This window comes from Mugil cephalus, chromosome 1 (assembly GCF_022458985.1).
Source record: "Mugil cephalus isolate CIBA_MC_2020 chromosome 1, CIBA_Mcephalus_1.1, whole genome shotgun sequence".
In the NCBI taxonomy this organism is placed as follows: domain Eukaryota; kingdom Metazoa; phylum Chordata; class Actinopteri; order Mugiliformes; family Mugilidae; genus Mugil; species Mugil cephalus.
This window is the reverse complement of record NC_061770.1, coordinates 16,791,489-16,816,032: the sequence shown is the minus strand read 5'-3', so window position 1 is coordinate 16,816,032 and position 24,544 is coordinate 16,791,489. Positions and strand designations below refer to the sequence as shown.

General features: G+C 42.7%; 1 protein-coding gene across 14 annotated transcripts in view; it reads left to right on the top strand.

The window, feature by feature from the left end:
- Nucleotides 1-126: 126 nt before the first annotated feature.
- Nucleotides 127-24,544, top strand: part of huwe1 (HECT, UBA and WWE domain containing E3 ubiquitin protein ligase 1) — a 35,981-nt gene continuing 11,563 nt past the window's right edge. For 4 of the 14 annotated variants that reach the window (XM_047568908.1, XM_047568910.1, XM_047568909.1 and 1 more), the window contains exons 1-58: nucleotides 127-192; nucleotides 1,873-1,947; nucleotides 4,752-4,801; nucleotides 5,004-5,073; nucleotides 5,567-5,665; nucleotides 6,446-6,652; nucleotides 6,785-6,937; nucleotides 7,024-7,086; nucleotides 7,233-7,310; nucleotides 7,415-7,465; nucleotides 7,553-7,721; nucleotides 7,803-7,903; nucleotides 8,115-8,265; nucleotides 8,374-8,501; nucleotides 8,598-8,738; nucleotides 8,852-8,957; nucleotides 9,820-9,930; nucleotides 10,019-10,120; nucleotides 10,280-10,360; nucleotides 10,559-10,665; nucleotides 11,066-11,243; nucleotides 11,340-11,431; nucleotides 11,536-11,756; nucleotides 11,891-11,948; nucleotides 12,065-12,241; nucleotides 12,327-12,572; nucleotides 12,805-12,938; nucleotides 13,023-13,135; nucleotides 13,229-13,408; nucleotides 13,509-13,725; nucleotides 13,820-13,942; nucleotides 14,336-14,573; nucleotides 15,171-15,599; nucleotides 15,943-15,999; nucleotides 16,401-16,523; nucleotides 16,633-16,728; nucleotides 16,836-17,105; nucleotides 17,487-17,639; nucleotides 17,737-17,864; nucleotides 17,976-18,057; nucleotides 18,247-18,423; nucleotides 18,549-19,100; nucleotides 19,202-19,397; nucleotides 19,546-19,713; nucleotides 19,803-19,951; nucleotides 20,029-20,116; nucleotides 20,490-20,713; nucleotides 20,822-21,033; nucleotides 21,147-21,329; nucleotides 21,879-22,051; nucleotides 22,134-22,273; nucleotides 22,432-22,507; nucleotides 22,600-22,698; nucleotides 22,803-22,930; nucleotides 23,012-23,171; nucleotides 23,568-23,796; nucleotides 23,925-24,103; nucleotides 24,195-24,284. In XM_047568908.1, coding sequence (XP_047424864.1) covers nucleotides 5,029-5,073; nucleotides 5,567-5,665; nucleotides 6,446-6,652; nucleotides 6,785-6,937; nucleotides 7,024-7,086; nucleotides 7,233-7,310; nucleotides 7,415-7,465; nucleotides 7,553-7,721; nucleotides 7,803-7,903; nucleotides 8,115-8,265; nucleotides 8,374-8,501; nucleotides 8,598-8,738; nucleotides 8,852-8,957; nucleotides 9,820-9,930; nucleotides 10,019-10,120; nucleotides 10,280-10,360; nucleotides 10,559-10,665; nucleotides 11,066-11,243; nucleotides 11,340-11,431; nucleotides 11,536-11,756; nucleotides 11,891-11,948; nucleotides 12,065-12,241; nucleotides 12,327-12,572; nucleotides 12,805-12,938; nucleotides 13,023-13,135; nucleotides 13,229-13,408; nucleotides 13,509-13,725; nucleotides 13,820-13,942; nucleotides 14,336-14,573; nucleotides 15,171-15,599; nucleotides 15,943-15,999; nucleotides 16,401-16,523; nucleotides 16,633-16,728; nucleotides 16,836-17,105; nucleotides 17,487-17,639; nucleotides 17,737-17,864; nucleotides 17,976-18,057; nucleotides 18,247-18,423; nucleotides 18,549-19,100; nucleotides 19,202-19,397; nucleotides 19,546-19,713; nucleotides 19,803-19,951; nucleotides 20,029-20,116; nucleotides 20,490-20,713; nucleotides 20,822-21,033; nucleotides 21,147-21,329; nucleotides 21,879-22,051; nucleotides 22,134-22,273; nucleotides 22,432-22,507; nucleotides 22,600-22,698; nucleotides 22,803-22,930; nucleotides 23,012-23,171; nucleotides 23,568-23,796; nucleotides 23,925-24,103; nucleotides 24,195-24,284 — 8,431 coding nt within the window. In that variant the 5' untranslated portion in view covers nucleotides 127-192; nucleotides 1,873-1,947; nucleotides 4,752-4,801; nucleotides 5,004-5,028. Of the gene's footprint in view, nucleotides 193-1,872; nucleotides 1,948-3,284; nucleotides 3,587-4,015; nucleotides 4,106-4,751; nucleotides 4,802-5,003; nucleotides 5,074-5,566; nucleotides 5,666-6,445; nucleotides 6,653-6,784; nucleotides 6,938-7,023; nucleotides 7,087-7,232; nucleotides 7,311-7,414; nucleotides 7,466-7,552; nucleotides 7,722-7,802; nucleotides 7,904-8,114; nucleotides 8,266-8,373; nucleotides 8,502-8,597; nucleotides 8,739-8,851; nucleotides 8,958-9,819; nucleotides 9,931-10,018; nucleotides 10,121-10,279; nucleotides 10,361-10,558; nucleotides 10,666-11,065; nucleotides 11,244-11,339; nucleotides 11,432-11,535; nucleotides 11,757-11,890; nucleotides 11,949-12,064; nucleotides 12,242-12,326; nucleotides 12,573-12,804; nucleotides 12,939-13,022; nucleotides 13,136-13,228; nucleotides 13,409-13,508; nucleotides 13,726-13,819; nucleotides 13,943-14,335; nucleotides 14,574-15,170; nucleotides 15,600-15,942; nucleotides 16,000-16,400; nucleotides 16,524-16,632; nucleotides 16,729-16,835; nucleotides 17,106-17,486; nucleotides 17,640-17,736; nucleotides 17,865-17,975; nucleotides 18,058-18,246; nucleotides 18,424-18,548; nucleotides 19,101-19,201; nucleotides 19,398-19,545; nucleotides 19,714-19,802; nucleotides 19,952-20,028; nucleotides 20,117-20,489; nucleotides 20,714-20,821; nucleotides 21,034-21,146; nucleotides 21,330-21,878; nucleotides 22,052-22,133; nucleotides 22,274-22,431; nucleotides 22,508-22,599; nucleotides 22,699-22,802; nucleotides 22,931-23,011; nucleotides 23,172-23,567; nucleotides 23,797-23,924; nucleotides 24,104-24,194; nucleotides 24,285-24,544 lie in introns of those variants that run through there. The other 10 variants (XM_047568864.1, XM_047568881.1, XM_047568896.1 and 7 more) reach the window with 10 other exon arrangements.

The following is a 24,544-nucleotide window of genomic DNA, read 5'->3' as shown; positions in this document are numbered from 1 at the left end:
ACTGGAAATGCCACATAAAATAATATACGGTTTCTCCCCAATAAAACTCGGACTAGCATTGTTTTTGTACAACAATTACAAGGGAGTGCCCTGGGAAAACGCATGAGTGGGTATTCTCGCGAGATCTCAAACTGCCCTACTACCGCTCGCTACTAGTGCAAGATGGAGAAGCAAATGTAACACGCATCCGAGGTAAGCAGAAACACTTATTCCAGACTGTTGCCATGGCTTTTAGCTAACTTGTGGCAGACATTCCTCTTTCGTAACAACTACCATCGGCGACTTGCACTTGTAATGGAGCCCAAGACCTCTCAGTAGTGTCTTTTTAAGGGTAACGTACGGATTTTCTGCAGTGTAAACCGCCATTTTTAATTTAGCCATGATCACACGGATAGAGCATTGTGCGGAGCTCTTATTGCTAACTAGCTAGCTAGCTAGTTAGCCGCCGTACACATACACAGGCTCATGTTCACTGTGTGTGTGGGTATGTGCCGCTTCATATCCATACAACTACAAGTTAACAGACGTGCCTTAGTCCAGTGGTTAGCCGCTCTCCTCTGGAATAATGATGGGAGTTAAACGTGTGTCAGGCTTAAGATCGGACTTTTCGCGATCTCGTTAACGTTGGCCGTCAAAGGCGACTAGAAGCCGACGTAACCAATGTTTGCATAAACTGCTAGTAAACCTAACTAGCTATTGACTGCTAACGTGAGCGCTACCAGTGAGTTAGCCTGAACTGCGTAGATGGCTGCTTCAATAACACTGGTCGAGCTGGTTTACAGGCGTTGCAACTCACCTAGATATCTTGGAGATATGCGATTAATTGGGTATAGCAATGGAACTTGAACTTAACACCACCAATAATATTGTCGCTCCGTGATCAGTACCATTAACAGATACTGCGGCGTTCATTTTTTTTTTTTTTTTTTTTTTTTTTGATGGTGGGGAGTTGGGGGGTGGGGTATAAATTGTGAGAAGGAGCACCGCGCCTTCAAATAGATTCACAGTAATTGCACATATGACAAGTCTCTGAAAGCCAGCAGCCACAAAATGTGTCATTGACTGTGGACTTGCTTGTAAAGAGCGTTGCTACCTTTTGTATTGCTAGATATTGTTGCTTAAATTGTAAACAGAACTTTTGGTGAGTTTAACAAGTCATACCAAACCTTGGCTGGTGCATTAAAATTGATTTACTTCAACACTTAAAAATACACGGCTGAACAGTGGACTTGTGGATGTCATGGTTGAAAATATTCTGTTCTGAATCAAATGTATAATGTCCACGTTGCTATATCAATTACAAGGTTTTATGTATCGGGTAATGTAATGAATACGATGCCAAATCGATCCTGAATGAGTACGGTGTCGAACAGAAGCAAATATGAACTGAGTGAATAAATTACTCAAAATGTGAACTAGGACTAACAAGTCCATGCCTCTAAAATGAATCGATAACACACACATTAGAGACACAAGTTGTCTAATAACAACAAATATCAAATAATTGACATCAGTTTGAATGTTTAGAGGAACACGTGCTGTCCAAAGGATTGTGCAAATTTGCAAGACATCTGTTATGAAGTACAAAACGGCATTGGTCTTAGAGATGAGACAGAAGGAAAGTCCGGGACTAGAACGAGTGAGGCGTTGCAGCTATAGCCCTGTTTCAGTTTTTGATTCAAGTCTCACGACTGATTTAAATGTTTAATTGTCATTTTACTTAATGGTGTAGTTTTAATTAAATGCTGCTTGCCCAATAACAGTGATTGCAACAATAACTGCTTTGTTTTTTTCCAACAACTTAAATGTAAATGTAATTCTGTTGGCTTTTTTTTTATGTACCTAATGTCATTGTTTGTCTTACATTTGCAGATTGTTCAAAGAGACTGCATGGTAAACCGAGGATGAGATGAGAATGGTGGAGCTATCGAACCAAAGCAGTTTCTGGTATGTACTGCCAACTTATTTTCTACATTGGCAGACACCGCTCTGGTGATTTACATTTATACAAAAGGATATAGTTATGTGCCATCAATATGTCACTAATGTGACCTAATTTTAGCCACTGCTTAGTTAATATCGCACAAGAAGATGATTACGGTATTTCTGGCTGTGAATTGAGGTCAGTCTGAAATATTTAATTCAGCAGCTCAAAATAAATTCTAAATTTTCTCAACAGGAAAAAAAATAATATTTAACAATATATTTCCTGTGGTCTTATCTGCCCAGCCAGCTGGTTTCATGGTTTTGGTGACTTTTATTATCTCCATTTATCAGGTATAGTTCACCTCGGTGCGTGCAGTTGCAACTCAGGCATGGAAAAAATGACAGGATGACTAGTGGGAGGTTTTTGAATGTTTTGCTTAATATCTGGGATATACACAGCATGATGTCTTGGAAATGTGAACTGGAAAAATACTGAACTTTTTCTGAGAAGTGTAAATTTAATTTTTCATGAAACTGCCACTGAGTTTTATTAGATTTTAGCAAAGTGGACAAATCGCACCAAAATCAGCTAGTTAAGCTAAGCATTTACTTATAGTTGGTAGGGGTCATCATAATTTTAGCTCATCCTTTTTAAAAAGGGACACTGAGCTTTGTTATTTGATTTACAGCTGTAACTATGTTGAAGCATTGTTTTTTTTGGGTTCACTTTGTAATCAGTAGCATGTTTTTGTGATGCACACGTGATACTTGCTCTTACTTGCCAGTTCATAAGGTAAACTAGGGAAAACAAATTCATTCAATATAACAACAAATTAAATATAACAGTCCATGTAAATCCCATGGTATTCAGCATTTTGTACTATACTATTGAATTATATTGTGTTGAATCAAGAATCTTTTTATTTTATTTTAGTCAGTGGGCTTGGGTAAATAACAAACACATGAGTGTTTAAGACAGTCCAGTTTAACACCACAAACTACATCCTATTTGAATGATGAGAATTGAATTTCCAGTTAAATATTGTGTTAACATAAACTGAATATTATAAAAGCCACGAAGGGGAGTTAAGTGCAGGACTGCTACATTAGAATGAAATTGTTTTCATTAGTTTATCAAATAAACTGGGAAGGATTATGGCGTTGCATTAACTTTAGTCCAGTGCTTTTGGTCGTTGTTGTCAAGTCCAGACATGTGTTGATCTCAAATGACAAGAACGGCACAAAATGTTAAGGTTCACCCCCCTCATATGAATACGCAGTGCATCGATACAAACAACAGTGGCTACTCTTTCCGAGCTTGTAGCCTTATTCACTTTTTGCACACTACCCAGAGTCATGATGACTGTGCCAGTAGCAGGAGCCTGTGTGCTGTGGAAATAATACACCGGACGGATGAAAACATTTTTAAATCCACTCTGTATCCGGTGTCTAAATTGCCCGGACGAAAACTAAAAACAAAACTCGCGGCGTCACGTTGGAGCCGTCCGACAATGATTCAGCGAGTTATTATTTTGCGTTTTTGCTCGTAGCTCAAGTAACGGTAGCTAGCTAGCTAGCTATTTAGCTAGCGCGTGCCACGACTGTCTGGCTGTTGAACCGGGGCCTCCGAGCCTTAACAAAGTATCCTTATCCTTCCCAGGTATTTCATACACATCTGTCTCATTGTCGCTTATCGCCGAGTAATGTTTACAGTTTCATTTTTACTTGGAGCGAGGACGGCCCGGGAGTAAGGAGTGCGGGCTTCTTTTGCGGCCCGCGCAGCCCCGACCTAAATTAGTCTAGAGTCAGGTCAGGACAGGACGGAGGATCCGTTGGATCTGCTCTGACAGCTGTGGTATAAACGGCCACAAGTGCTTGAGTTTTTGTTGATTGCATTTTGAAACTCTGTCGCTGACAACACACACGGCTTGTTTGTGAATCTGCTGACTTTTATAAGGCTGGTTAAATTGATATTTCAAAGGAAGATCGTGTGCTAACGTTGCCGGTAGCTCGCTGTTAGCTTGTCAGCGGTTAACTACTATCTATTTCTTCGGTACGTTGAGCTTTAGAACGTGTCTTCTTTTGCCAGACATGCTGCTAACCGGTCATCAAGCAAAACTGCTCCTTTTGTGACTGGTAACTGAAATCCAGCTTCCAAAGGGTGACTTGTTAACACCAGGTAAATACCGTTGTGGTGTTAGCATAGGTGACGTTAGCTTGCTGGCTAGGTAGCTTTAACTTTAACCTGTCAGCGTCAAGTCGCTTGAGTTTATTGCCGGCAAGAATACAGATGTAGCGTGCTATTTTCTTGATTATTCACTTAATTTTAAAATGCGCAACATGTCAGGCTGACTGTTTTGGGCCAGTAACCGGGAGCCAACCCAATTAAATTAACTTAGTGTCGTATGCTGCTCGCTAGCCAAGAGCTAATGGTCTGCCGTGGTCTGCTTTGTAATGATCAGCCGTCTGGAAACAAATATAGTATCTTTGTCTCCTTTTTAAAAAATAAATAAATAAATTATTGTGACCAATGACTTGCTAACCACGCGAGCCTTTTAAGGAATGTACCCATATCAGTTAGTTATTTACCGAGTCTTGTCTTTTGTTTGTTGTCTACATGCCGTATCTCATGTGCAAATTCTATTAAGTATATGCAGTCAGGAACTGCTGTGTATCTTAGTATGAACTGGGTTTTATCTAAACAATTAACAGCTCGCCCTGCAGCATGCTTGTAAACCTGTATCTAAAAACGAAACAAAATCTGTTTGTGTTGTGTGTGGTGTGGGTCATCGCTGGGAGCTTTAATTTATGCTCTGCGTTTGCAGGTAATGTGACCGGAACATGCTGTTAAGTGGATATTGCCAAATTATCTTCTGTAAGTACGTTTACTTTACACACTTTGAGTTAGTGTGAATAAGATGCATTGATTGTCTCATCAATTAATTGTGACCCCTTTGGTTTTAAAGTGAAATGTTTGTCTGAAATATTGTCGACATTTGAAAGCTAAGTAGTCATGAATGACATTGAAATTCGCCTTGACGTGTTGGTTTCTCATGTACATGAACATTTTTCAACAGAAACAGCAAATAGAGATTATCGACAATGAAGGTCGACAGAAGCAAGTTAAAGAAAACTCCCACGGAAGCTGTGAGTGTGCATAATTCTTACTGTGTGTCTTTAGTTTTTGTTGTTTACTTGTGCCTCTTTTTATCTACTTGGCTGTGGCTGCTTGTTTTGCCATAGTTTGGTTACTAAATGATTTTCTGACAGGACATCAAAACAAAGAATAGTCATCCAGTGGCTTACGTTGAGGATAATATGTGTGCACAGTGGGTAGCGCCCAGGACATTGTTATGTTTTCATAGTAGTAAGTCAGTGATTGCATTGATGGACGGCTGATTACAAAACTGTAAAGTTTAGCGTCATGACATTTTTTTTGTGGGAAGGTTCACTATATTGAGCGAAGCATTTTAGTGCAGTTACAATTTAGTCTGAGATGATGATAGTTTAGTGATTATTCCCTACTGTGAGTTCACAGAGGAAATGCAGATTTAAGTTCTTATGTCAGTGTAGCTTTTCTTAGAAAGATGCATAGGTTGATCGTGAACTCTGTTTGACAAAACCTTTTGTCCCTCTGCAGCCTGCTGACTGCAGGATACTTATAGAGAAGCTCAAGGCATGCAGTGATGAGCAACTGCTCGTTGAACTGCAGCACATCAAGACCTGGAATATTGGCAAGGTAAGCCACAAAGAAATGGCTGAGGGAGAGACACCTCCTTCAGTCATATGCCTCATTATAATCATCTAACAGGGTTCCAGCTGGTCAAAGAATGGGGGGAATATTATGGCTGTTAAAGTTGAATCCTAGGAATTTGACTTTGACCTAGGATGCAGCCCATCGTGTATCTACTCTAAACAATCTAGCTATTTTAAAGTAGTGATTTCATGAAAAGAACATTTTCAAATTACCTTAACAAGGTCATATTCATAGTAACATCAAAAAAAGCAGCAAAATTCTTCCTCTTTTTAATTGGCATCTGGATAAGAAGTGTGGCAGGCACCACCATCTGATGAAATGGTATTTTTCTTTTTTTTCTTTTTTAAGGACACCGCTTCTCCTGACAGTCAGCATATGGTCAGAAAAAGGAATGGATTTGAAACAGTGATTTAATTGTGATTTATCAGTACTACTTCCCCAAGCAGCTTCTCAACTTGCCGTGTTGCATATTTTCCTTTATAATTGCAATGTTTGACGAAAACAATATAAATACAGGTTAATTACAACCACTACATTGACATTTAAAGCAATAATCACGGGGTAGGATGAAGGTGACTGGTGAGTGGGCAAGAACAACTGTGGATATGAGGGGAAAAAAGATTATTTTGTTATTTTACTGGCAAAATGTCAGTGTATTCTGATTGTCTGTTGAGCAGGATGCATTGATTGTCTCATGAATGATGGTTATTTCCATGTTTTATGTGACCTTCGCTTGATTGTTACCCCTTCTCTCTTAAACAGTGTGAGCTCTACCACTGGGTCGATCTGCTGGACCGCTTTGATGGCATTCTGTGTGATGCAGGCCAGACAGTGGAGAACATGTCATGGCTGCTGGTGTGTGATCGTCCAGACAACGGACAGCTCAAAGCCTTGCTTTTGGCAGTGCTCAACTTCACTGCCTTGCTCATTGAGTATAGCTTCTCTAGGCACCTCTACAGCTCCATAGAGGTAGGCCCCAAAAACAGAACACTTTCAAACAATACAGCGCTTTTGTGGATTTTGGATATCTTGTAGACTAGAATGTGAAATTTCTCACTAACTTCAACTGTCTTTTATTTTCCACTTCAACTCCCTTTGCAGCACTTAACCACCTTGTTAGCGTCATGTGACATGCAAGTGGTCCTGTCTGTGTTGAACCTACTTTATGTGTTCAGCAAGCGCTCGAACTACATTACAAGACTAGGATCTGACAAAAGGACACCTCTTCTGGCACGCCTGCAACACCTGGCTGAGGTCTCGTGAATGCTCTTGTTTTCCTATTCCAGCTGTCCCTCAACGGAAAGAGCTGTATTGTTTATTCTCTTTGTTCTTTTCTGCAGAGCTGGGGAGGGAAGGAGAATGGCTTTGGTTTGGCTGAATGCTGCAGGGATCTGCCTATGACGGTAAGAATGATTCTGGGTGATGTTCAGAAACATTTTTTGTCAGCAACCTACTGTTGTGAGATGTACTTTTTTTGAATAGAGCCAAGTACCATTAATTAACCACTAAATGTCTGTATAATAATCTGTACCTGTCGGTATATGAACAGAAATATCCTCCCAGTGCCACCACTCTACACTTTGAGTTTTATGCCGAACCAGGCCCTGAAGTCAAAGTTGAACGGAAGGTAAACGCAGAGACATAATTTTTATGCAATCATAATGTAATTAAAACCAAATATATTTTTGAATGTATTTTTTCTAATGCTATCTGAATTTTTTGTTTCTCCAGCAGACAAGTAGTAACACACTACACTACATTCACATTGAACAGCTTGACAAGGTACAGTCAAGACTACAGTTGTCATTAACAACAGAGAAATAATGCCTTATGTTCTTGACTTTATACATGGTTTTCTGTGTCTCCTAGATTTCAGAGAGCCCATCAGAGATCATGGAGTCTCTGACAGTGATGTACAACATCCCTAAAGACAAGCAGACCCTACTGTTCACGCATATTCGACTGGCCCATGGTTTCTCAAATCACAAGAAGAGATTGCAGGCTGTGCAGGCCCGACTGCATGCCATCTCTATTCTGGGTAGGCAGGAGCCTTCTTTTAAGAAAATGGAAAAAGTTATGCTTCAAGTGTTTCCCAACTAACTGCAATGTGTCTTTGCAGTGTATTCAAATGCACTCCAAGAGTCAGCCAACAGTATTCTGTATAATGGCTTAATAGAGGAGCTGGTGGATGTCTTACAGATAACAGACAAACAGCTTGTGGTAAGAACGTAATTTTTTTAAAAAATCATGCTAAATGCTAAATGCCCTGCAACATAATTATACTTGTAAAATGGCAATACATATGTTTTGATGCTTTTCTAGACCAAGATTACTTTCTGATGAGTATGTTGGCATTCTGCTGTATCACTGTAGCTTGATCACTTAGCCCCTTTTAATCGTCTTAAATACTTTGTTGTTTTGGGCTCCTCAGGATATCAAAGCAGCATCTTTGCGCACTTTAACTTCGATTGTTCACCTGGAGAGGACGCCCAAGCTTTCCAACATCATCGACTGCACTGGCACTGCGTCCTACCACGGCTTCTTGCCTGTGTTGGTGCGCAACTGTATACAAGCAATGATCGGTGAGAACTGCGCTCAAAACATATTGCGTAAAACTTAAGTGTGTGATTTTCAAGATGATTGAGCAAATAATATCAGAGATGGTTTAACTTTTGGTTTCAATTTCTCAGATCCTCTGATGGAACCGTATCCACACCAGTTTGCCACTGCACTCTTCTCATTCCTCTACCACTTGGCCAGCTATGATGCTGGAGGGGAAGCCCTTGTATCCTGTGGTATGATGGAAGCCCTTCTGAAGGTATGTCCTGATCCCATCGATACTTGATCGCCAATTACGAGTCTCTAACTTTCTCTTTTCAAGAACGTTTATCATTTACCATCTTTAACTTTGTAGGTGATCAAGTTCTTGGGGGATGAGCAGGACCAGATCACGTTTGTGACTCGAGCAGTGCGTGTTGTGGACCTCATCACTAATCTCGACATGGCTGCCTTTCAGTCCCACAGCGGCCTTTCCATTTTTATCTGCAGGCTAGAGGTTGGTTAGGCTTTATGCATTTGTTGACTCCTTATACAGCTGCCTTCAGCTGCACAGTCACTGAAACGTCTGTGTTCATTCATTCCTCTCTCAATCACTTTCTAAATATATAGCATGAGGTGGACCTATCAAGGAAAGAGTGCCCTTTTGTCATCAAGCCAAAGATTCAGAGGCCTAGTGCAACTGTCGAGTCTGAGGACATGGACACAGACATGGAGAGTAAGTTATTACATGGAATCATCTCGCCATAATAATTTGCATAAATATACCGGTCACATTACAAGGAACACCTCTGCATCTGCTCATTTACGCAATTATTCAATCAGCCAATCTGGTGGCAGCAGTGAGATGTTGACAACCACACAGCTGCAGATCAGGAGATTTAGTTGAGGTTAAGTATCAGAATGGAGGAAAAATGATTTCAGTGTATTTTCTATGACTTGATCGTTGGTTTGAGTTCTTCTGAAACTGCTTATCTTCTGGGATTTAGACATATGACCATCTTTAGCGTGTATTCTATCACATCTTAAAAAAAGGGCCAAATGTGAAAGACTGGTTCTAGCTGGCAGCATTTCTACACCATCCTTACACCTCTCCGAATACATCACACATTCAGCCTTGCAAAGTATGTGCTACAACCGCAGTAGAACAAGGTTTGGAGGACCTTCTTCGTGTTCTCAGTTTTTGTTGAGGTTGCAGAATGCCGTTATGGTCAGAATTTGGCCTCCACTGCGTGAACCCATAGATCTAGCCTGCCCTGAGTAAATAGTAAAAGCGAGTGGTATTATTATGGTATGGGCACATTCTAACATTTCTTCTGTTGTCTATGTCCAACACATTAATTCACCATGCTGCAATGTTGTGCTGATAACATGAACAAGGAACTATGCTTGTTTTAAACCTTATATTAAGTCTATGCCACAAAACCTGGAGTTTGTTTTGAGAGTAAAAGGGGCCTTAAAATGTTTTAGTCCAGTATTAATAAAGTGGTTGTTGAGTGTAGATTATTTGTCTGTGTCGCAAAGTTATAAAGATTCCCCTGGCTGTTGTGTTGATTTGGCAACGTTGTGGACTTTCACAGTGTCAGAAGTTGCTATGGAAAGCAGCCCTGGACCATCGACATCTTCTTCTTCTTCCAGACCAGAGGGAGACCACCGAGCACAGAGCAGCACTGCAAACACACCTCGAGCAGGTACTGACACAGCACATGCACAAAAGAAAACTTCTTGTCACCTCGTGGATAGTGTTGTCTGACGTCACTGTAACCCCCACCTCTCTAGGTATGCAGTGTATCCCCCAGAGGGCAGCTCTGTTGAAGTCAATGCTAAATTTCTTGAAGAAAGCCATCCAGGACCCTGCCTTTTCCGATGGCATCCGCCACGGTGAGTCATGGTGTCCTTTCACTTCAGATAATTTCGAGATGGGTCTTGTCTAATCTTGTTTACATAAGTTAAAACGTTTCATAATTGTTCCCTCAAGATCTGTATACTTTATTATGCAGATATTGGTTAAAATGTATTGTACACTCTTGTTTTTCCTAGTAATGGATGGGTCCTTGCCTACCTCACTCAAGCACATTATCAGCAATGCAGAGTATTACGGCCCTTCACTGTTCCTCCTAGGTGAGTAATCAGTTATTCTGAGCAAATTACTCATTTCACGGATCCACAAATCGCGTTAAAATAAAATGTATGTCATCTGAGGAATGTGAATATAACATTTCACTGTCTGCTTTATTCATGTTACGTTGACATGTTCATGTTTCAGATTGTGATTTGTTTTTCCCTCCCTGTCCTTGTCTTTGTCTTTTTGGGGCTTAGCGACCGAGGTGGTGACGGTGTTTGTGTTCCAGGAGCCATCCCTGCTCTCCTCCCTGCAGGATAATGGTCTCACTGATGTCATGTTGCATGCCCTTCTCATCAAAGACGTGAGTTTCCAACAATGCCCTGTATATTTGTTTTTGCAGTTAAACAATTTCATAAACCCCTAACATCAAATCTTACGAACTGGATTTGATGTTCAAAGCTGTCACGTGTCAGATTTTTGCATAATGTTCTTGGAATCGAGTAAACTGGTTACACTATAACATCAATCGCATCCGGGTTGAACAAATATTTACGCAAAACAAGACCCATGCATGCAAAAGACCAACCAAATGTCTGACCATAGTTGTGGCATCTTTTGTAAACAACGAGATGCTGCAATAGTGCATATCATTTGAATTTTGTGTTTATGGATTCCACTGAGATCTAGTGTTATATGTGAAAAAGCACAGGCTAGTGAATATTTGCTCGTGAAAATGGTCATAGTTGTGCTCTGTTTTCCAGGTTCCCGCTACCCGTGAGGTGTTGGGTTCTCTGCCCAATGTGTTCAGTGCCCTCTGCCTGAATGCAAGAGGCCTGCACTCCTTCGTTCAGTGCCAGCCCTTTGAGCGCCTCTTCAAAGTGCTTTTGTCCCCTGACTATCTGCCTGCCATGCGACGGCGGCGTAGCTCTGACCCTTTGGGTGAGTTGGCTTGTTTTGTGCTGTGTTATTTAGCTCCTCACCTTTGGAACCTATCTGAGTGGATGACATTTGTGTTCCCATTCTGTCTGTCTTCAGGTGACACTGCATCCAACTTGGGCAGCGCTGTAGATGAGCTCATGAGACACCAGCCCACTTTGAAAACAGATGCTACTACTGCTATTATTAAGGTGATTAACCTTTTTTTTTTATTATTAATATTTTTTTAAAACAAAACTTGCTTCAAGTTTCAGCCCATTGTACAGAATAATTAAAGCTGAATTGCTCTTAACAGTTACTGGAGGAGATCTGCAACCTAGGTCGAGCTCCTGAGTACATCTGTCAGAAACCATCTATCCAGAAAGCAGATGGTACGGTGGCGGCACCGCCTGCACGTTCCAGCCACGCTGCTGAAGAAGCTTCGAGCGAGGATGAAGAGGAAGAGGAGGCCCTCCACACATTCAGCCAGCAGCAGGGGGAACCAGAGAGCAACAGACAGTCAGTGCCACTTGAACTGTATGACGCTGAGTTCATAATACATAGAACAGAACAACAACTCTTTCTAAACATTTAATTTTTTACCAAGTCAATTGACGAGATGTTGAATACTTAAGTTGGTTGTTGACATTTTAATCTGTGGATTCTTCCAGGGTGGTAGGCACCGAGGAGCGGATACCAATTCCTCTAATGGATTATATTTTGAATGTGGTAAGTGTTGATTCTTTAGTACTGTTTGGTTATGTTGTGAAATATTCTAAGCTGTAAGTAAACTTCCACCAACCTTCTCAGTTCAGTCATTAATTTGTTATGGAAATATTTTCCAGATGAAGTTTGTTGAATCCATTCTGAGCAACAACACCACAGACGACCATTGTCAGGAGTTTGTCAACCAGAAGGGGCTGCTGCCTCTTGTCTCTATTCTCGGCCTGCCCAACTTGCCCATAGACTTCCCCACCTCAGCTGCCTGCCAGGCTGTAGCTGGTGTCTGCAAGTCCATACTGGTGAGCAAAAAAAAAAACAATAATGACACAAACCATGATGGACCATCACACTAAGAGTTGTTCTCACTCGAATTTTCCCCCATAGACGCTCTCACATGAGCCTAAGGTACTCCAGGAGGGCTTGTGCCAACTGGACAGTATTCTGACATCTTTGGAGCCACTTCATCGGCCAATTGAGGTGCCTGGTGGGTCTGTGCTTCTCAGAGAACTGGCTAATGCGGGCCACGTCACAGATGCCACGTTGTCAGCTCGTGCTACGCCGCTCCTACATGCTCTTACTGCAGCACATGCCTACATCCTCATGTTTGTCCATACTTGCAGAGTAGGACAGGTAAATATAGATGTACTTTCTAGTAATTTGATAACCCCTTTCTTTTTTTTCTCACAAAGTTGATTTCACAAAATGATTTGCTATGCTTGCTAGAGTTACAGTTGGGAAAGTTTGACACATCAGTATTGATGAGCAGTGTTTTGGCTCTTGCTCTGTTTACTGGTCCCTTGTTAATATTTAATATTGACATTTTATGAGCAGTTCTAACAGTTTATGTTATTTTTCTGAACAGAGTGAGATCAGAGCAATCTCAGTCAACCAGTGGGGCTCCCAGCTGGGCTTGAGTGTTCTCAACAAGCTCAGTCAGCTTTACTGCTCTCTGGTGTGGGAGAGCACTGTGCTGCTGTCCCTTTGCACCCCTAACAGGTGAATCTCTTATCCTTTACCTCCTTTTAAATCAACAGTAAGCCGGCTTTATCCCTTATAACACCTCTTGCCTGTGCTCAACAGTCTGCCTCCAGGATGTGAGTTTGGCCAGGCTGACATGCAGAAACTGGTGCCCAAAGAGGAGAAGCCATCTGGCAGCACTGCAGCAGCCACAGCCTCTGGCTCCAGGAGAAATGGTAATATGACCCTGTAACTTTGTTCACTAATAACCTCAATATCCCTGGAAAGTAAGTCAAACAAATCAACTCTCTCCTAACTTCATGCGTTAGAATCTGAGGCGGTGGCTGTGGATTCATCTGCCGGTGGTCTGTTGGAAGGCATGGGTCTGGACGGGGACACCTTGGCTCCCATGGAGACAGACGAACCCTCTGCAACGGACCCTAAAGCAAAGTCTAAACTCACCCCAGCGATGGCCACCCGTATCAAACAAATTAAGCCCTTGCTCTCTGGTGAGAAATTTTGCATACCACATTTATAAAGTTGTTAAAAACCGTGTCTTAAAACATGACTTAATTCACTCACCAAACCTCTCGCCTTTTGCCTTTACAGCTTCATCACGTTTAGGCAGGGCTTTGGCAGAGCTCTTCGGTCTGCTAGTAAAGCTGTGTGTGGGTTCCCCCGTGCGCCAACGTCGCTCCCATCATGCCACGAGCACGGGCACTACCCCCACTCCTGCTGCACGGGCCACTGCTTCTGCCCTCACTAAGCTCCTCACCAAAGGTCTCAGTTGGCAACCCCCACCCTATACACCCACCCCTCGCTTTAGGTAAGGACGGGCTACAGCTATCACTGACAATGCTAATGTGTACTTGGTACTCGTACTTCATATTGAGTGTTTTTTTTTTCTTTTTACCTGGCAGGCTGACTTTCTTCATCTGCTCAGTGGGCTTCACATCTCCCATGCTGTTTGATGAGAGAAAATACCCCTACCACCTCATGCTGCAAAAGTTCTTTTGCTCTGGAGGACACGATGCCTTATTTGAGTGAGTCATATGCCTTTGATCGAAAAGTACTTTAAAATAAAGTTAGTAGAGTAATATGTTCAAAACTTTTTTTGACCAATGATTATTTGATCAGCTAATCAAATTATTCTAATATTTAAATTAATATTCGGTACCTGCTGATTTTTCTGTACATTTGATTTGGTGTCATGGCTGAGATTTTGAAATTGTCCCAGTGTCTAAAACTCTCTTGTTGCATGCCAAAATGTCCTTGTCTTGTCTTTTTTTCTTATTGTTGTAAACCAACAGGGCTAATTGTTCAGATGATGAATACATACACTGTGTTTTGTAAATTCCTCATCAGTTTATCATCATTATTTCTGATCATAATTAGTGCTAGTGTGGAGGTTTTATTGTTTGTGTTTTTTTGTGCAGGACATTTAACTGGGCCCTGTCAATGGGTGGTAAGGTGCCTGTGTCTGAGGGTTTGGAACATACTGATCTACCTGATGGGACAGGGGAGTTTCTGGATGCCTGGTTGATGCTGGTGGAGAAGATGGTTAATCCAAGCACTGTGTTGGACTCACCCCACTCCCTGCCGGCTAAAATGCCTGGGGTCACACCCACCATGCCCCAGTTCAGCGCCCTCCGGTTTCTCATTGTAACCCAGAAGGTCAGTATTTGCATGGGATGCAAGCTTCCAAGTTTAACATTCAGCCCCGTTAACAGGCAATAGTTGATTGACCATGTTAAATACTCTGCATTAAATAAGGCTAAAAGAACACATTTTAACGACTGTAATTCATTATTGTCACTTTCAGTAACAGAAAGTTAACCCCAAACCACATCAAATAGTGACTTAATTTCTAAATTCCAAGCTGTGTCTCTGGTTAATGTTTAACAACTACCTGTTGAAGATGCGAGGTTGGCTTCAGTGTGTGTCCCTGACAGCTATAAAAACCAGACCGCCTAGCCTCCAGGAAATAACTCAAAGATCTTTCATAACTACATGCTTCTATGTTCAACAACAAAGACATGATCAGGACCAGCCAAAAGCTGCCCTTTCCTTCCTTGGAAGGCTCAGTAGATCTCTCATTACTCAATCTCATTAAACAGCAGAAGGTTCCATCTAGTGGCGGAAGTAGACATTACAGTAAATTGACATTTTATTTTTGGTCATATATGTATTTTTTATTGATGTACACTATTCACAGGTATTGCCACAAACATATTGTTTGTATTATTGTAACACCATCTCTCTTTCATCAAGGCTGCATTCAACTGCATCCGCAGTCTGTGGAATAGGAAGCCTCTGAAGGTGTATGGCGGCCGCATGGCTGAGTCCATGCTGGCCATCCTCTGCCACATATTGAGAGGGGAGCCAGTTATCCAGGAGCGCCTGGCCAAAGAGAGAGAGGGCACAGTGCGCCCGGATGACGAGGCAGCTCCAGCAAGTGCTTTGGGACCCAGCGCAGCCCCAAGCGCATCTTCAGCAGGTGGAGAGGCACCAGCAGTCAGTGGAACACCTTCTGCAGGGCCAGGACCAGGACCAGGACCAGGGCCAGGACCAGGGCCAGGGCCGGCGGCGGCGGCAGCAGCAGCAGCAGCAGCAGCAGGAACGGGATCAGGATCAGCTGAGGATTCTACTAATTCCACACCTCGCAGAGAGCCACAGGTTAACCAGGCTCAGCTCACACAGGTATGTGGGTAAAACGGTCTTTGTCGTGTGGATGTTATTTATTTATTTTTACTTTTTTTTATCACTAATAAAATGTAGTCATGCATGACACACTTTGCTGATCCGGGTTCTGTGGTTTAATAGTTGAAGAACAAATAGTGTATGTGTGCTTTTTTCCTTAAATTATCTGGTCTTTGGCAGCTTCTTCTGCTAACCAGCTATGGTTTGTCCAAGTGGCATTCAGTACTTTCAGTATTTTCAGGTAGTAATGCCACTACCACGCTTGAACAGAGGTGTTGTATTTACCAGTCTCCCCCATATTCTGCATGCACTGAATCCTGGGCCACCATTTGTTTTATGACAGGGGAGATGCAGAGGGAGAGAGAGGCACGCACAGGTCCACCAGCAGCATCTCCAGCAGGTATAAGAGCCTTCAGAGAGGGGGAGTAGAGGATAGAGCTAGGATGGAGGATAGGGAGGACTGATTGAACGAGGACATTGAGAGAGGAACATTGACCAAATTGTTGCATTATTCAGACTTTTCCAGGCAGAATATTATAATAGAAGGGGAAAAAAAGCTTTGATTGGAGGTTTTACGGATCAGTTGTGTGTAGAGGCCTCTTATTCATGATTCAAGGAATGGAAGACAAGTAGGTGATAAAATCTCTCTTGATCCGTTAAGATAATTGTCTTTGACTCTCCCTCGCCTTAGATGGTATTTCTTTGCCATCAACATTTAAGTCTCTTGAGCACCAGCCCTCCCTCCACTTATTTGATTTTTCCCTTCAATAATGGTGTCATCTCATCTGTGTGTTGTTTCAGCTGATGGATATGGGTTTCTCAAGAGAGCATGCCATGGAGGCCCTGCTGAACACCAGCACCATGGAGCAGGCCACGGAGTACCTACTCACACACCCTCCACCACTTCTTGGTGGTGCAGTCAGAGTAAGGATCTTAAACTACATGCATCTTAAATGCTTTGCATCTTTTTTTTTATTATTATTTCCATGAGTCAAACTCATGCAGCTGACATCTTCGGTCGTGTTCCATCTAGGATCTGACTATGTCTGAAGAGGACCAGATGATGAGGGCAATTGCCATGTCACTCGGGCAAGAGGTCAGCATGGAGCAGCGTTCTGACTCTCCTGAGGTGTGTAACTTTCACTGCTCATGGAAAAAGCATAGTAGCCTAAAACATTCATTACTGAGTGAAAAACCTCATGAATTAATAATTTTTTCTTTTTCTTTTTTTTTCAGGAAGCAGCACGTCGGCGTGAGGAGGAAGACAGGAGAGCCAGGGAGCGGGCAGAAGAGGAAGAGGCACGCTGCTTGGAGCGCTTCATGGAGGCTGAGCCTCTGGATCCCAAGGAGCTACACGCTTTCACCGACGCCATGCTGCCGGGCTGCTTCCATCTTTTGGATGAGCTTCCTGACACAGTCTACAGACTCTGTGACTTGCTCATGACTGCCATCAAGAGAAGCGGCCCAGAGTACAGGGACCTTATCCTTGGCCAAGTTGTCCATCAGGTCAGTGGATAAATACTTGTTGATACTCTAGTTTAATGTACATGATTCAGAGTTGAAATTGATTGATGTATGGGGCCATGGATGATAAGTTCATTCCTGTTTCCTATATTGTCTTTCTTATATTACAGCTTTGGAAGAACTTAGCCTAAATATAAATTCAGAGTTGTTAGATTTTAGTATGCAGTCAGTCACTTGCTTTTAACATGTATGTTGCATGGCTTGAATGCTAATACAGCTCTCTGAGAAATTGTGAATGTTTTTATTGCAAGTGATTGTGAAAATATCTTTATAAATTGACGTGAAATCTATGAGGTTTAAATGTTCCTGACCATAGAAAGTTGTGCGCATATTCAAAACTCATTGCGTGTATGTTGTGTGTAGGTGTGGGAGGCAGCAGACGTGCTAATTAAGGCAGCTGAGCCCCTTACTACCAGTGACACAAAGACGGTGTCTGAGTGGTGCAGACAGATGGCCACACTGCCCCAGGCCTCCAAGCTGGCAACACGAATTCTGCTGCTCACATTGCTCTTTGAGGTAACAGAAATTATTCCGTCATCTGGGGGCGAATGCTTGTTTACTTGTCAGCGATTATTTATCCCATACAATAATTTGTGATGTTGTCCTTCGATAGGAGCTGAAACTGTTAGGTGCAAGAGTGGTGGAGAACAGTGGGATTCTTAATTTACTAATTAAGCTACTTGAGGTGGTGCAGCCCTGTCTACAAGCAGCTAAAGAACACAAAGACATCCAGACACCAAAGTAAGCCCCTACACACATGTTTTTACTGGAAAAAATTTACATCAGCTTTTCATCATGAGAGCTTTCAATGTTTGCTATAAAGCTATAACTGTATAACTGTTCTTCCTACAGATGGATCACACCAGTACTGCTGATCATTGACTTCTATGAGAAGATGGCAGTCTCTTCAAAGCGCAGGGAACAAATGAACAAGGTAGGAAACGAGCCACAGATGCAGATTATATTATAAAATGCGTACACCTGGACACTTATCGGTATAGACTGCTCTTCCTTCCCTTAGGCTTTTCACACACAAATCCCTACATTCATACATGCCTAATTACAAAAAACTTTTTTTTTTTTTTTTGTATAATAACTACATCCTCTCGTGGTTTGTTTTTAGTATCTGCAGCCCAATGGGAATAACTGGCGTTGGTTTGATGACCGCTCAGGCCGTTGGTGCAGTTACAGTGCATCCAATAACAGTACCATTGACTCAGCGTGGAGGGCCGGGGAAAGCAGTGTCCGCTTCACAGCTGGACGGCGGAGATACACTGTGCAGTTTAACACCATGGTGCAGGTACGTGCATGAATTTTTTTAGTAATGCCAGAGAAGAAGAAGAATAATGGTATTAATACAAAATTAATGATGGTCTTAGAGTTGTCTGTCCCTTTGTGTTTGACTAAAACCACTTTATTATGCAGGTAAATGAAGAGACTGGTAATAGAAGGCCAGTGATGTTGACTGTCCAGAGAGTGCCTCGCATTCCCAAGCCTTCTAAGACCGGTAGCGTCACTGACTCTGAAAGAGAGGAGGGAGACAGGGCCAAAGTGGATGAAACCCAGACTGAACTAGACTCAGGGGCAGCGGTGGAGATGAGTGCTCCCAAGGATGATTCCAGCCAGCTTAAGGAGACCACCTCCGGCCCCTCAGCCTCCTTGGAGTCTGACTACTCTCAAGGAGCCGATATTGTCGTACAGGGCCTGACTGAGGACATGACCACTGTTCTTATTCGGGCTTGTGTCAGTATGATCAGTGTTCCTGTGGACCCGGACACCCTTCATGCCACGCTGCGTCTGTGTTTACGCCTTACACGCAATCACCACTATGCAATGATGTTTGCTGAACTGAAGAGCACACGGATGATTTTGGGGCTGACGCAGAGCTCCGGCTTCAACGGCTTCACCCCACTCGTTACTCTGCTCTTCAGACACATCATAGAAGATCCAGCCACCCTCCGTCACACCATGGAAAAGGTTAGAGTCCACTTCAGTTTAAGTGAAGCTCACACAACGTGAAGACACTGAAATCTTGTTTTTCCTGTCAACTTAAACTAATCAACAATCTGTTGTTGAAGGTGGTGAGGTCAGCTGTGACCAGCGGAGCAGGTAGTACAACCTCAGGAGTGGTGTCAGGCAGCCTTGGTTCCAGAGAAATCAATTACATTCTTCGAGTCCTGGGCCCTGCTGCCTGCCGTAACCCTGAATGCTTTGCCGAGACTGCCAGCAACTGTGTCCGCATTGCCCTGCCTGCGCCCCGTGGAGCTGGCACAAGTGAGTGTGCAAACATTTTCCAGTATATGAATAGATATCTAGAGTTTACTTGGGCAAGTTACACTTGAATTTATAGTTTTGCAAATTGGACAGGTTGATTGAGTCATGAGTCCAGTCATGTGAAAGTCCAACTTTTGTGTTTCTTCAGCTTCTGATGATGAGTTTGAGAACCTTCGAATTAAGGGGCCCAATGCTGTGCAGCTGGTGAAGACCACTCCTCTGAAACTTTCTCCCTTACCCTCTATCCCTGACACTATCAAGGAGGTCATCTATGACATGCTCAATGCTTTGGCTGCCTACCACGCTCCTGAAGAACGTAAGACGAATATGCCTTTGAATGATTTATGTATAACTACAATGGGAATGGTTATTTTAACATTTTAACCTTCTATGCGTGTGTCACAGCTGAGCGTCCAGAAGAACGTGCTGCAGCTGTGCCTGGTGGTCAAGACTTGTGCCAGATTTTGCAGGATGTGGGTGATGACGTTTACCAGCAGTACCGACTCACACGTCAGGGAAGCGATTTTGACTCCCAGTCTGCATTCCATATCAATGTGAGTCTCAACGAAAAGTCATCGTGTTTAAGTTGATTAATAAAAATGGCACTTGTCATTTCCTTATTCAATAATAGAGCCGCATGTCTTCTTCTCAGGCTCAAGTGTTTGCAGCTGATGGAGGTGTCGCGGAGTCTTCCCAGTCTGGCACACCACAAGGAGAAGGTGAGTTGTTGTTTTTTCGTTTGTTTGTTTGTTTGTTTTAACCACCAGGAAAAAGTATTCCTAAGTCAAATTATCTCTTATTTCAGACAGTCAGTCATTTTTTATCATTGACAACTCTTAGTGTTAGTGATTTTATTGACATGCTTTTGACAAAAGACTCCATAGAGTCTTACAAATCAACTTTTTCTAGATCACCAATAATTTCACGAGGATAATATAATGTTTGGTGTGGTAACATTTTCCTATTTTCAGTGCAAAATAAAACAATGACAACAATATTTCCCAGATCAGATAGTATTAGTAGTAGTACTTTATGTGTTCTTTTTCTTGATGAGACATGCAGTATTCCATTCTTTTTTGCCAATTTCCTCAGCCTCGACGCCAGAAGAGATGCGAGAGGAGAAGAAAGAACAAGAGGGAGAGAAGAGTACCAGCTCTGATGAGGGTAAAGCAGCTAAAGTAAAGGCAAGCAAGCCTCTAATGCCTACCTCCACCATCCTGAGACTACTGGCTGAACTGGTGCGCTCTTATGTGGGCATCGCCACACTAATTGCGTCCTATTGCTACACCGCGGGACAGTCTGAGCTCATTAAAGAGGTGGGTAGTTAAGCAAAAGAGTGTTCAGCTTTCACGCCTCTGTATTGCAGCGCCTTTAAGGTCATCACGTCTTTCTCTCAACCGGTTGTTTTGTTTGTATCCCAACAGGATTGCAGTGTTCTAGCCTTTGTGCTCGACCACTTGCTGCCTCACACCCAAAATTCAGAGGACAAGGACACCCCAGCTTTAGCACGTCTCTTCTTAGCCAGCCTGGCAGCCGCTGGCACCGGCACTGATGCCCAGGTGGCCCTAGTGAATGAGGTGAAGGCTGCCCTTAGTCGAGCACTAGCAATGGCGGAAGGTGCTGAAAAACATGCCAGGTAAATACTGTAAAAATACAGCCTGACATTGATACTATACCCATTGTTTGAGTAGTATTGTTTGTAGTTTATTTGTCATTGTACAAACACATTCTCCCTCCTCCATTTCACAGGCTTCAGGCAGTGATGTGCATCATCAGCACTATCATGGAATCCTGTCCCTCAACATCCAGTTTCTACAGCACGGCAGCAGCCAAGACTCAACATAATGGCATGAACAATATCATAAGGCTCTTTCTTAAGAAAGGACTGGTCAACGACCTGGCCCGTGTTCCTCACAGCTTGGATCTGTCCAGGTATTTGATAATACTATTAATTCAATTTGATGTGGCTTGGTCAGTTAAAGGCATGTGTAGTTAACAATAACTAGCAAGCAGAAATTATATCTATGTTCAGTGTTAGTCACTGTGGTATTTTCTTGCTCAGAAACAATTCCAGAGCTTATTTTAAACCCTGCTTCATTAACATGCATGTCTCCTAGCAGTACGTTTTCTTCTGTCTTTTATTGTGTTGCTGTTTATTCCGCCACCAGCATATTTGTCTGTTCTTGTTAAAAAAGACTAGACCAGCTCATAGAGAGACTGCTGCATACCACTACTAGAACTTAATGAAGCCTTTATGAAATCATGAAAGAAACTCGGCTCAAGCTGCAATAGATCAATATGAAAATCTAAACACAGATTGCAGAGCACATTCAGACCTTTGTTATCTGATTTACTGTTTAGTAAACAAGATTACTTCAGTATAGCCGATCTATTTTTAAATCAATTTTTTTTCCAGCTTTGAAAAAAACCTATGTTGTATAAAATCATTCCTTAATCTTCCTTTTACATCATTTGCTTTAGTCCCAACATGGCCAACACAGTGAATGCTGCCCTGAAGCCTCTGGAGACTCTGTCACGCATTGTTAACCAGCCCAGCAGTCTGTTTGGGGGCAAAGGAGGCTCCAGCAAGAACAAGGCCGAACACGACACTGTGGGCACTGCCAGGGACAGCAACAGCAACACTCAGGACCAAGGTATGAACATGGGCCGGATGAGATGCTTCAACACTCCACATGATTCCAAATGCCTGTTGCTGATGTGTGGCATCTGTTACAGGGGAGTCTGGTGAGGCAGAGGCAGTGGACGGCAGCCACAGGGTACAGGGAACAGACAGCGACCTGATGGATGGAGAGACAGAGGGAGACACTGTGGTCATTGCTGGTCAGCCAGAGGTTCTCAGCACGCAAGCTATGCAGGTCAATAGCACAGTATTATGCACTCGAGTTACAATTGCTCATACGTCCTCATTTTCATCATATTAGATTAGAAATAACCAAAGCTAGAAAATGTAGCTCTTGACTTATAACATTTGATGACTGACAATGCTTTTGTATATTCTTTCCTCTTCTTGTAGGTGGAGAATGAGTTGGTGGATCTGATTGATGAGCTGTTGGAGAGCGATGCTGGCGCCGTCAACAGCGCAATTATAGGTAAGGATCCCGTTTCATGTACATTTCTTGTATTGTTAATGGGTGAGAAACCTCAGCTGGTGTATTAACTTGTTCTCTGTTCTGTTAATCAGTGGGACGCAGCGGTGAAGATGAATCTCAGGAGGATGTGTTGATGGATGAGGCTCCCTCCAATATCAGTCAAGCATCAACTCTTCAGGCCAATCGTGAAGGTAAGACTGAAAATGCTGTTTGTGAATATTGAGGAATAATATAATTTGCTGCCATTGGTCCTATTGGTGTCTTATTGACTGAGTGTGTTCTTCTTTTCCAACAGACTCCATGAACATCCTGGAACCAGAGGATGAGGAGCACACACAGGAGGAAGATTCTAGCGGCAGCAATGATGATGAAGACAGCCAGGATGAAGAGGAGGAGGAGGAAGAAGAGGAGGAGGAGGATCAGGTATTGATTAACCTAGTGATGTTCCAGAAAAAAATCATCATCGCTTGTCCTTGAGACTCATATCTGCTACTTTTCCCAAAGGATGATGAAGAAGGAGATGAGGATGATGATGATGAAGGTTCAGAGATGGAGTTGGATGAAGACTTCCCTGACATCAATGCCGCACCACACATCCGCTTTGAAAGGTTTGACAGGGATGATGACCTCATCATAGAGTTTGACAACATGTTCTCCAACAACGGTAAGGAGATCTTACATTTATTATATTTGTTGGAAGTTCTCACTCGATACCCCACAATCTCACATTCAACTCTGAAGGAATTGTTTTGAAATCAAGTTCATATGAATTTTATACATGTCTTTTATGCACAGTATTATCTGATATAAACAGAACTGAACAATGTCTTGCTCGTGGAAAATGTTTGATCTTGATCTGTTGTGGATAAGATCCATCACAGCATCCACTCCTTGGTGGCTTTGCTTGCTTTGTTTACTTAAAGTGTGGGACAGCCCAATTTAGATATTTAAAAATCCAAATAGATGATGCATAAAAACATTTTCATAAACGTTACTTGGGGTTGTGCCAGAGCTTTCCCCCTAATGTCTGCCTACTGTTTTCTGTTGTTTTTCCTATCAGCTGACATCCCTCCCTCCCCAGGCAACATCCCTAGCTCCCACCCACTGATGGTGCGCCATGCTGACCACGGTTCCCTCACCCTAGGTGTGGCTGGCACTAGCAGCCGCCTGGCACAGGGCATGGGTCGCAGCCAGCGAACACTGCGCCAGCTCACTGCCAACAGTGGACACACTATCCATGTCCATTACCCCGGCAACCGCCAGCCTAACCCTCCTCTCATCCTGCAGAGGTGAAACATTGTTTATGTTTTTGGGCTATGTTAAAGAACCCTTCTGTTTTGCTCCATTTTGTTAGCCTTTTTTTTTTATTTGTTTGCATGATAATTAAAATATCTGTTTCCTCTGCTCCCATCTTCAGGTTGTTGGGTCCCAGTGCAGCAGCTGACATTTTACAGCTGTCCAGCTCTCTGCCTCTGCAGTCCCGCGGGCGTGCCCGTCTTTTGGTTGGAAATGAGGATGTGCACATCATTGCTCGTTCTGACGATGAGTTGTTGGATGACTTCTTCCATGAGCAGAGCAGTACTGGGGGACAAGCAGGTAAACACCTTTAATGGTCTGTTGTCTCTGCTTCAGTGTTTATAACTTTTGTCCTGAATTCCTAACATGGTTTTTATTTCTGTATTTCCAGGCACCCTCTCTAGTATTCCCACTGCCTTAACTAGGTGGACAGATGAGTGTAAAGTGCTGGATGCTGAGAGTATGCACGACTGTGTTGCAGGTATGTTAATATTTAGATTGGCAGCGAAGTGATCTCATAACAAAAACATTTGAATGGGTTCATATCACTTTTTTATGGATAATGTGGCAATATTACATGTCCAGTAAGTGTATCACATGTGACTATTATACTAAGAAGCTTAGCTAACTCTCGACATTAGTTATAATTTGTAGTGCCCGATGAAGTTTGTGTGCAAACACCACCACTGCTGTGTACTTTTGTATTTGCTGTGCTGCTTTGTTTGAGTTCATCTTCTGTGT